This window comes from Salmo salar, chromosome 14 (genome assembly GCF_965601325.2).
Source record: "Salmo salar chromosome 14, fSalSal1, whole genome shotgun sequence".
NCBI lineage: Eukaryota > Metazoa > Chordata > Actinopteri > Salmoniformes > Salmonidae > Salmo > Salmo salar.
The window spans coordinates 13,082,057-13,093,613 of NC_138304.1; the positions used below are offsets into that span (position 1 = coordinate 13,082,057).

The 11,557-nt window shown below is 42.8% G+C and overlaps 1 protein-coding gene across 1 annotated transcript; it reads right to left on the minus strand.

The window, feature by feature from the left end:
* Nucleotides 1–1,156: 1,156 nt before the first annotated feature.
* Nucleotides 1,157–11,283, minus strand: LOC106568989 (transcription initiation factor IIB). Its single transcript, XM_014139922.3, has 7 exons — nucleotides 11,197–11,283; nucleotides 9,721–9,833; nucleotides 3,390–3,523; nucleotides 2,951–3,097; nucleotides 2,646–2,775; nucleotides 2,034–2,315; nucleotides 1,157–1,711 (listed from the first exon to the last, which is right to left on the minus strand). Exons 1-7 carry the CDS (start codon nucleotides 11,211–11,213, stop codon nucleotides 1,578–1,580), a joined length of 957 nt encoding a protein of 318 aa, XP_013995397.1. The 5' UTR covers nucleotides 11,214–11,283; the 3' UTR covers nucleotides 1,157–1,577.
* Nucleotides 11,284–11,557: the final 274 nt, after the last annotated feature.

The following is an 11,557-nucleotide window of genomic DNA, read 5'->3' on the forward strand; positions in this document are numbered from 1 at the left end:
AAATAATTTGCATACAGGGATGAACCAGGAACGTGTCAGAGGACAAATATGAGACACATTTTAATAGGCTACCACCATGTGAAAATATGGGCACAATCAGAATGTGGACAAGATCGGGACAAAGGATACATATTAGCACCAGGTATAAACGAGGCTTACGACTCAGACCAAGCTGGGGCTGGCTTTTGAGAAATAGCATGGAAATATACTGAACAAAAATATAAATGCAATATCCAACAATTTCAAAGATTTTACTGAGTTACAATTCATAAGGAAATCAGTCAATTGAAATAAATGAATTAGGCCCTAATCTATGGATTTCACGACGAGGCAGGGGTGCAGGCATGGGTGGGTCTGGGAGAGCATAGGCCCACCCACTGGGGAGCCAGGCCCAGCCAATCATAATTAGTTTTTTCCCAACAAAAGGGCTTTATTAGACAGAAATACTCCTCAGCACCCTTTTATTGCCACCAGCACAAGGTGCACCTGTGTAATGATCATGCTGTTTAATCAGCTTCTTGATATACCACCCCGTTAGGTGGATGGATTATCTTGGCAAAAGGAGAAATGCTCACTAACAGGGATATAAACAAATTTGTGCACAAAATTTGAGAGAAATATAACATTTCTGGGATTTTTTGGGACCAACACTTTACATGTTGCATTTATATTTTTGTTCAGTGCATGGTCCTTTGAAGTCAAGGTAAGTGGATAACTAAAATGTGATCTGTCTTATAAGTATCTACATCTCTGGCAGCAGAGTAGTTGGCACTAATTTACCTTCATTCACCCAGGAGAAGCATTGAAAGCAAGTTCCCCTTATTAAGCTACAGTGTAACGTTCAGTCATGTTCAACTTTGCAACTATGTGATGTAATGAAAGCCAGATGACCTTTGACTCCCTTAAAATACTTTTTTTTTTTTTTTAAGATGCAATGCTGTGTTGAACGCTTGCTTTATTTGCTATGCTAGGCCCACAACTGTACACCAGGCGGTGGGAACGAGACTAGCTGAAGCTAGATCAACTTGGGCTATCCTCAAAGGCCAGAGAGGTACTGATCAATGTACTCAATGGAACTTCAGCTTAGTAATAGAGAAAAGTTTCTTAACACTCCAAATGGTACATAAGCAGTATTAGAGTCAACACACAGAAAAAATCTCATTCTGTAAACAAAGTTTAATGTTAATCAATGCATGAGGTGTTCAACATGCTTTTCAGAAAAGCATTTAATTTACTTAATACAAAGCAAACAAGCTAACAAAATAGAACCTGCATTTCCTACAAAAGAAAATGTATATGGTATGAAACCAGTCTAATATTGCAAACACCAATTACATTTTCTCACTTGGACATATATATACAGTATATATACACTCAAATGAAATACTGTAAGTACAGTTTGCAATCTCATTTTTTTAAGTATTGGAATGTGTGTCCTGTACTTGTCTGTATTCCAGCAAAAAGTGCCTTCACAATGGCCTGAAGTCTTAAGTTAATTAACAAGGGGGGGGGGGGATCTCTAATAGAATAAAAACTAGAAAGAGAACCTTTAAAATGTCGTCGGAGCGAGTGGGTCTTCACAGCTGGGGCAGTTTGTCCACAGGGGTGTCGAATTTGAAGTCCGGGGGGAAGAGGTCGGCTGCGCGGGGGTAGATGAGTCGGTACGACTGTCTGATTGTGACGTCTGCCACACCGGCGATGTCTCCAATCTCTGTCCAAAAAGGGAGAGGATTTGCAGAAATGACTACTGGTGCTTTAAGTCTTCAGACCATTGTTGATAATTGTGTTCTCAGAACTATCAGAAATATGAGTTCCTGAACATTCAGAAAGAGTTTGTGTGAGCTCTCAAGTCAGAAATACAAGTGTGGACCACAAACGGCCCACTGTTGTGCTGTTGTTCGTGCCTGAAATTTACTGAACCATGTTTTAAAGTTTATAGACAAACACAAATAGTTCAGATTCAGCCCATCAAGAAGACCTTAAAAAGACAACCACCACCACTATCTCCACCATCCTCCCACCCACAACCTCACCTTTCTGGGTCTTCTTCTCGGCGGAGGCCTGAGAGGCCATGTAGATGGCGGCGGCGGCCACAGAGATGGGGCTCCTGCCGGGCACCAGGTCCTGCTCCACGGCCTTCCGGGCGATGTAAGTGGCCGCCATCTGCACCTGCTTAGGCAGACCCAGGTTGGAGCAGAAGCGGGACATGAAGTCTCCGGTGGTGATGAGGTCCACGCTGGTCTCCAGGGCCTTGAGGATCAGCTTGAAGCAGCGGCCGATCTCCTTCTTGGAGATGCGGGACACAGCGCAGATCTCTGCGGGGGATGGATGACAACAAGGGAGTCATTAGTGAAACCTTCAGGGTGGTTTTAATAAGACATGCAAGGGAAAACATTTGAAGACGAAAATAAAAATCCCTGTTTCAGTCAGTTTTCTTCTGTTTGGTGCCTAATGAACACGATCCAGGTAAATTTCATAACCGTGAAGTCTTGATTTAAAATTTGTAGCGACCGTAAGAACCAGCACAAGCACTCACTCTCCAAGACGTTGCTTGGAACATGCTAATATGATCTTAAAACCATAGATGATATAGATGATTCGATATGTAATTCCATGCTCTAAACATCCTCTTTAGAGGAGCTCACCTTTAAACGTCCGAGGCACGCCCTCTTGTCTGCAGGCGATGTAAAGGCAGGCTGATGCGATGGCGTCGTTGGCCCGCCCCTTCAGGCTCTTCTGTTCGTACACTTGCTTAAATAAGTTATTTGTTCGGTCCTGTGGGTCAAAGACACCATTTACCCTCAGTTTGCTGTGAACATTCATATAGTTTAGTTCAGAGAAAATCTGCCAAAGAACTTGAGTTTTGGAAATAGATGAATCAGTTAGCTAGCTAGCTACTAGGTTCCACAAAAGCTAAACAAATGAAAGTAGAAGAGAGAACGGGACTCACTATGATGTTCCTTGGTAGGTTGATCCGGTCGGCCATGGTGGTAATCTCTTTGAAGGCGTTTAGCATGGCACGGTCTGAACTGCTCATGGTCCGCCGGTTCTGGTACTTGGAGTTGCCGAACTCGTCAAAACTAGCCGCGCCTGTTCCCTATGGTGACAACAGAATTGTTGGAACCATGAGTGATATAGACTTACTACCTGGTAAATCTTACGAGAATAAGTATCTTATGGAAACCTGTGGAACCTGATGAAGACCATATCACACAAAAAAAGGGGAGCAGACATTTTATTTTCATTGAATTTCTTTGTCTGGCGCCACTAAGACCACAAACATAAAAATAGTTTTAAGCATCTTTCTCTGTAAGTGGTGACTTTAGCTAGGTGGCAGGGACTCTGTGCCAGTTGTGGCGCCAGGTAAGATGGCCAAAGTGTGTACTTACCTTGCTGATCATGGTGGTCAAGTCTCCCCCGTTGAGGAGTGGGTTCTGGGCGTCGCCCACTCTAGACGGGTCTTTGGTGGCTTTCTCATTGGTGAAGGTCCTCCACTCTGAGCCGACGTCAATCACCCTGTCACCTGGGGAACCACACAAATTACTGGGCTCCCGAGTGGCGCAGCGGTCTAAGTGGTAGAGGTGTCACTACAGACCCTGGTTCGATTCCAGGCTGTATCACAACTGGCCGTGATTGGGAGTCCCATAGTGCGGCGCACAATTGGCCCAGCATCGTCCTTGTTAGGGTTTGGCAGGGGTTAGGCCGTCATTGTAAATAAGAATTTGTTCTTTACTGACTTGCCTAGTTAAATAAAGGTTAAATAAATAAATAAAAACTACATGGGGCTAAGCTCAAATATGTTTAAACAACTTCCTTTCACCATTTACCTTACTTTATCTCCTTGAGCACTTACATGAATACATAAAGGAGGTAAAAGCGATAAACATCAAGCACCCACTGTATTGATTTCACCATCATAGCATAATAGCGTGATGTATTGTTGTCTCTACTTTCCTGCCCTTTGTGCTGTTGTCTGTGCAAAATAATGTTTGTACCATGTGTTGTGCTGCTACCATGTTGTATTGCTATCATGTTGTGTTGCTACCATGCAGTGTTTTCATGTTCTTCTGCCATGCTATGATGTTTTCTTAGGTCTCTCTTTGTGTAATGTTGTGGTGTCTCTCTTGTCGTGATGTGTGTTTTGTCCTATATTTTTATTTTATGTTTAATCCCACCCCTGTCCCTGCAGGAGGCCTTTTACCTTCTGGTAGGCCGTTTGTTCTTAACTGACTTGTCTTGTTAAATAAAATAACTTGGTGGAAGCATTATTTTACTTATTTAAGTCCTTCCTTTTGTGACATAAAGAGAAGAGGAAATTCAATATTAGGAAGGGAAGCGGTATTCAGTGACATTGGGACCAGGGCCAACACTTCATAAATGTAAATAAGAATAGTATCTACAGTTGAAGTCGGAAGTTTACATACACTTAGGTTGGAGTCATTAAAACTCGTTTTTCAACCACTCCACAAATTTCTTGTTAACAAACTATAGTTTTGGCAAGTCGGTTAGGACATCTACTTTGTGCATGACACAAGTCATTTGTCCAACAATTGTTTACAGACAGATTATTTCACTTATAATTCACTGTATCACAAATCCAGTGGGTCAGAAGATTACATACACTAAATTGACTGTGCCTTTAAACAGCTTTGAAAAGTCCAGAAAATGATGTCATGGCTTTAGAAGCTTCTAATTGACATCATTTGAGTCAATTGGAGGTGTACCTGTGGATGCATTTCAAGGCCTACCTTCAAACTCAGTGCCTCTTTTCTTGACATCATGGAAAAATCAAAACAAATCAGCCAAGACCAATTTCCAAACGCCTGAAGGTACTACGTTCGTCTGTACAAACAATAGTACGCAAGTATAAACACCATGGGACCACGCAGCCGTCATACCGCTCGGGAAGGAGACGCGTTCTGTCTCCTAGAGATGAATGTACTTTGGTGCGAAAAGTGCAAATCAATCCCAGAACAACAGCAAAGGACCTTGTGAAGATGCTGGAAAAAACAGGTACAAAATTATCTATATCTACAGTAAAAAAAAAAAAAAGCCAGACTACGGTTTGCAACTGCACATGGGGACAAAAATCGTACTATTTGGAGAAATGTCCTCTGGTCTGATGAAACAAAAATACAACTGTTTGGCCATTATAACCATCGTTATGTTTGGAGGAAAAAGGGGGAGGCTTGCAAGCCGATGAACACCATCCCAACCATGAAGCACGGGGGTGGCAGCATCATGTTGTGGGGGTGCTTTGCTGCAGGAGGGACTGGTGCAATTCACAAAATAGATGGTGTCATGAGGGAGGAAAATGATGTGGATATATTGAAGCAACATCTCAAGACATCAGACAGGAAGTTAAAGTTTAGTCGCAAATGGGTCTTCCAAATGGACAATGATCCCAAGCATACTTCAAAGTTATGGTAAAATGGCTACAAACCTGACTCAGTTACACCAGTTCTGTCAGGAGGAATGGGACAAAATTCACCCAACTTATTGTGGGAAGCTTGTGGAAGGCTACGCAAAACGTTTAAAGGCAATGCTACCAGATTCTAATTGAGTGTATTTAAACTTCTGACCCACTGAGAATGTGATGAAAGAAATAAAAGCTGAAATAAATCATTCTCTCAACTATTATTCTGACATTTCACATTCTTAAAATAAAGTGGTGATCCTAACTGACCTAAGACAGGGAATTTTTACTAGAATTAAATGTCAGGAATTGTGAAAAACTGAGTTTAAATGTATTTGGCTAAGGTGTATGTAACTTCCGACTTCAACCGTACATAAGTATTCAGACCCTTTGCTATGAGACTCAGGTCCATCCTGTTTCCATTGATCATCCTTGAGATGTTTCTACAACTTGGAGTCTACCTGTGCTAAATTCAATTGATTGGACATGATTTGGAAAGGCACACACCTGTCTGTCTATATAAGGTTCCACAGTTGACAGTGCATGTCAGAGCAAAAACCAAGCCATGAGGTCGAAGGAATTGTCCGTAGAGCTCCGAGACAGGATTGTGTTGAGGCACAGATCTGGGGAAGAGTACCAAAACATTTCTGCAGCATTGAAGGTCCCATAGAACACAGAGACGTGCATCATTCTTAAATGGAAGAAGTTTGGAACCACCAACACTCTTCTTAGAGCTGGCAGCCCGGCCAAACCAAGCAATCGGTGGAGAAGGGCCTTGGTCAGGGAGGTGACCAAGAACCCGATGGTCACTCTTATAGAGCTCTAGACTTCCTCTGTGGAGATGGGAGAACCTTCCAGAAGGACAACCACCTCTGCAGCACTCCACCAATCAAGCCTTTATGGTAGAGTGACCAGACGGAAGCCACTCCTCAGTAAAAGGCACAAGAATTTTCCAAAAGGCACCTAAAGGATTCTCAGACCATGAGAAACAAGATTCTCTGGTCTGATGAAACCAAGATTGAACTCGTTGGCCTGAATACCAAGCGTCACTTCTGGAGGAAACCTGGCACCATCCCTACGGTGAAGCATGGCTGTGGCAGCGTCATGCTGCTGAGATGTTTTTCAGCGGCAGGTACTGGGAGACTAGTCAGGATCGAGGGAAAAATGAAAGGACCAAAGTACAGAGAGATCCCGAGTGGTGCAGCGGTCTAAGGCACTGCATCTCAGTGCTAGAGGCGTCATTACAGACCCTTGTTCGATTCTTGGCTGTATCATAACCGGCCATGATCGGGAGTCCCATAGGGTGGCGCACAATTGGCCCAGCGTCGTCCAGGTTAGGGGAGGGTTTGGCAGTCATTGTAAAATAAGAATTTGTTCTTAACTGACTTGCCAAGTTAAATAAAGGTTAACGACACTAAGCACACAGCCAAGACAACGCAGAAGTGGCTTCGGGACAAGTTTCTGAATGTCCTTGAGTCGCCCAGCCAAAGCCGGGGACTTGAACCCGGTCGAACATCTCTGGAGAGACCTGAAAATAGCTGTGCAGTGATGCTCCCCATCAAACCTGACAGAGTGTCAGAGAAGAATGGGAGAAACTCCCCAAATACAGGTATGCCAAGCTTGTAGCGTCATACCCAAGAAGACTCGAGGCTGTAATCGCTGCCAAAGGTGCTTCAACAAAGTACTGAGTAAAGGGTCTGAATACTTATGTAACTGTAATATTTCCGTTTTTTTTTATACATTTGCAAAAAAATCTAAAAACATGTCTTTGCTTTGTCATTATGGGGTATTGTGTGTAGATTGATGAGGGGGGGAAAAAACGATTTAATCCATTTGAGAAAAAAGGCTATAACGGGGTCTGAATACTTTCTGAAAGGGACTCAAAATGGGAGTCCCATAGGACTGTTATGTTCAGATAGAGGCCTGTAATCTGTTGCTCTAACTAGGATGGCTTTCCAAAGCCGTCTAAGGAAGGCGTGGACAGATTTGATTCTATTGTATCTTTGAGAGGATGTTATGTTTCTATCTTTTCCTGGTATTATGCACTCTAGCTATGTGACAGGTCATACATGACGTCTTTAGTCCCCCTCTGCTCCCAATTTCTTTTTTTACCCTTTCGTGTGTGTACTTTACTGTATTTATACTTGGGATATATCTTTTCAACATGAACAATTCCAAAATCGCTGGAGGACATCTGTAAGGGCCTTGCTACTCAAGTCACATGTCATAATAACAGCACAAACACATCACTCCCCCTGAACAAGAGGTTAGGACTGTGTCTATAGAAGTGTAGGCCCAGAAGTTTCAAGTTTTAATGTCACGGGCACAAGTACAGTGAAATGCCTTTCTAAACCCAACAATCCAGCGATCAATATCAATGTAGTACTAACAAATAACACAAGGACGAACAAAAACACACAAGAAATAAAGAAAATAAATAAGAAAACGAGAAAGTAAGCGCTATATACAAGGTCAGTTCCAATACCATATAGAACAACGTGCAGGAATACTGGAGTGATAGAGGTAGATATGTATAGGGGTAAGGTGACTAGGCATCAGGATGTATGATAAACAGAGTAGCAGCAGCGTAATTGAGGAAATAAAAATGCATTAAAGGGTCAACTCAGTCCGGGTAGTGATTTTGTCAAGATGCTCTCGATGGTGTAGCTGTAGAACTTTAAGGATCTGAGGGCCCATGCCAAACTTCCTGAGGGGGAGAGCCGCTGTCACGCCTTCTTCACGACTGTGCGCTTGAACCATTTTAAGTTCTCAGTGATTTGGACCCCGAGGAACTTGAAGCTTTCGACCCGCTCCATTGCAGCCCTGTCGATGTGGATGGGGTCGTGCTCGCCCCCCCGTTTCCTGTAGTCCACGATCAGCTATTTGGTGACGTTGAGGGAGAGGTTGTTGTACTTGTTCCTGTCCTCAGCCGTAGCATCAGGGTTGTCTGCGATGGCTCTATGTGCAGTAGCCCTGTCCTTTAGTTTAGCGCCAACCTCTGTGTTACTCCAGGGGCTTTTGAATGGGGAAGCAGCGAACCTTCACTGTTGGGACGTCGCCAATGCATTTCCTTATGAAGCCAGTGACAGAGGTGGTTAGCTCATCGATGTTATAGACGGAGTATTGGAACATATTTCAATCAGCGTTAGCAAAGCAATTCTGTAGCATAATCTCTGATTCTGATGACCATTTCTCAAAGGAACGAGTCACGGGTATTGTTTGAGCTTCTGCTTGCAAACAGGAAGCAGGAGTCATGATCTGACTCGCCGAATCACGAACGAGGGAGGGCTTTGTATGCTTGCTTGTGGGTAGAGTAACAGTGGTCTAGGACTATCGCCCCTAGTGGCAAAGGAGACATGTTCATGGAAGTTGGGCATCACATGTCCTAATGACGCGGAATTAACAAGGCAGTCAGCTTCCGGATGTAAGTTTTCTTGCTTGTTTACAGCCTCGTACAGTTGGTTAAGTGCCAGCTTGTTAGATTTCATGTCCTGAGGTGGAATTTATCCAACAGTCACGATAACAGCTGAAAACTCCCTCGGGAGGTAGAAGGGTCGGCATTTGACAATCAGGTATTCCAAGACTTGTGAACAATGGGTTGAGACTACCACTGCGCTCGAGTCAGAACGCCATTTGTTGTTGATTAAGAGGCTCATCGCTCCCCTCTCGATTTCCCTGACTCTACTGTCCTGTCCGCTCGGTTAATGGAGAATCCATCGAGTTGGATAGCCATGGGGGGTCTTGTCCGAAAGCAATGTTTTAAAAAAGCTGAGAATATTGCACGTTCGAGGAAAAAAAGCTGAGAATATTGCAGGTTCGAGAGTCCCGTTGGTAGCAAAGCCGTGATCGGAGGTCATCCATCTTATTATCAATTGGCCAATAGAATGAAGGGAAGAGGTAGCCAGTTCTCCTTTCACCTTAATCTCGCCAGGATGTCCCCTCTCATGCCTCTAACACTGGCGGTTTCTCTTGGGTACCCCGAAAATTGGGTCGGAATTACAGAAAGAACCCAGGGCAGATCAGTCAAAGTTGAAGCCGGAATTAGGGTAAGTAACTGCTGATCCGATGTTCAAAAGTTATTGTCGGTTATAAGAAATGAAAGCGAATTAGAGAAAATAAAGTACATAAGGCCTCTGTGTATGTTATGTTACGCTATTTACCTACCGCAAAGGGGTTAGGTTTAGAATAAGGGTTAGGTTTAGGGGTTAAGGTTAGGGAACACAGGATTTTGAATGGAAATACATTTTAGGTCCCCACAAGGATAGTAAAACATATGCTGTGTGTGTGTGCAACCTATCACTCACCAACTACAAGGCCACACTCGGGGCAGATCATATCCCCTGCTCTGTAGTCTTCTACAAGCATGGCGTCTGGGTGGTTGGGGCACTGCACTTTAGGAAGGGCCAGGGCGTCTCCACTGCAAGTAAAGAATACATCCCAGAGGTCAGCCAACAGTGACCTCTTACCTTTGACCCTGCCTAGTGAGAGTTAACCCAGCACTGGGTGTGATTGTACTTATCTCCATAAACTGGTTTACTGCCAACGACATGGTATTCATTTACTTAACTCTATACACTCCTGTGAACACTGCACAGTGGATAAAGCCGGTTGACACTGCTCAAGGTGAGAAAGTATGTTGTTTAGTGAGTTGTCAAATTATGATAACGACAGGGAAATCTTATAGGCCTGTTAAAATTGTACACAAATTGTTAAACATGTCAGACTGTCTTTCCCTTAATCTGAGAAATATGAGGATCATATTTACCTTTAATAATATAAAAACAAAAGGCACTTCTGAAAATGACATACAATGTTGCAAAAGCAATTCTGGCTGCATGTTTTACAACAGTAACTGTTCACAAGCATCAACACCAGTCATAATGTTACTTGTTTATTGGTCGAATATGTATATGCATACCAAGATAAATAGACTGGGAAGTAGGCCTACTACAAGACTAATACAGAAAAGCCACTGCAGAGATTGTGTCAACATAATGTAAATGAGTTTCCAAGCTAAATTATGATTCAGTGGTGATGTGGCCAAAAAACGTTGGACAATGGGACCCCAAAAAATGGGCTTCCAGCGTTTCAGACAATTATCCTCGACACCAATTCGATTCTACAATACGAAAACATAACCCATTTAGCGAACGGACTTGGTGGCAACCTTTCACTAGTGAAAACAAGCTATTTTGAGACAGCCAGTGAAATAAATTGCTGGTTAAACAACCCAATCAACTTGCAGTGTCCTTGTGACAATTATCTATTCAATGGCTGAAAACCTCTCATGATTAAATCACTGTCTAAGTGTCCGTTGACACTCGGCTACTGTAAATACATTAATGTTGCTAGCAAATTGGATTTAGCCAGCTGCGCTGGCCAGACAACATCACCTTGCGAAGTTGCGACATCACCCATCCCTAAAAACATTGCTTATTGACACACGCGTTTGCATCGTGATTTGGAAGTTAGATATCATGTTGCGCTACCTAACGTTATATCGGATGTTTACAAACAGTATGATCAAGTTGACATGATATACGATCGAGACAATGTGTAAAAATGTGATTTGATAACGTTAGTGTTTTTGGTAGGCTAGCGAAGGTTAGCTAAAAGTCAGTAATGGACATTCCGGTGGCTATGATGGAAAACACTTAGAAACAACCGTCTCTCCGTGTTGCTCGCCATCACCACCCATTGTTCAATAACTTTCACTTTCCCATATGAAAAGACAGTGATGCAAAACACAGAAAACAGCTTGGGATACATATTGTACACACCGGCTTGTTGACGCCATGTTCGCTAACTACTTCTTTATATCGCGAACAATGGCTTCTTCTACCTTTTATATATGTATTTTGGCCCACGTGGTTAAATGACGACGGAAGGGCAAAAGGCTCAGACTTAAAAAAAAAAAAAAGCGATTCAAATATGAGGACTGGATGTAGGCTACTTGTAAAAGTATAATGTACTGTCACAGACCAATGCTTTTGACCCTTCAAAATTGATAAAATTACTATCATTATCAAATGAAATCATATTACTTCCTAACCGTGTCACCTTTAGTCACTGAGCATATCATGGAAGTGAATAAAGATAATCAAGTGCAACCAAAAGGCAAAACTATTTTAACAAACTTGT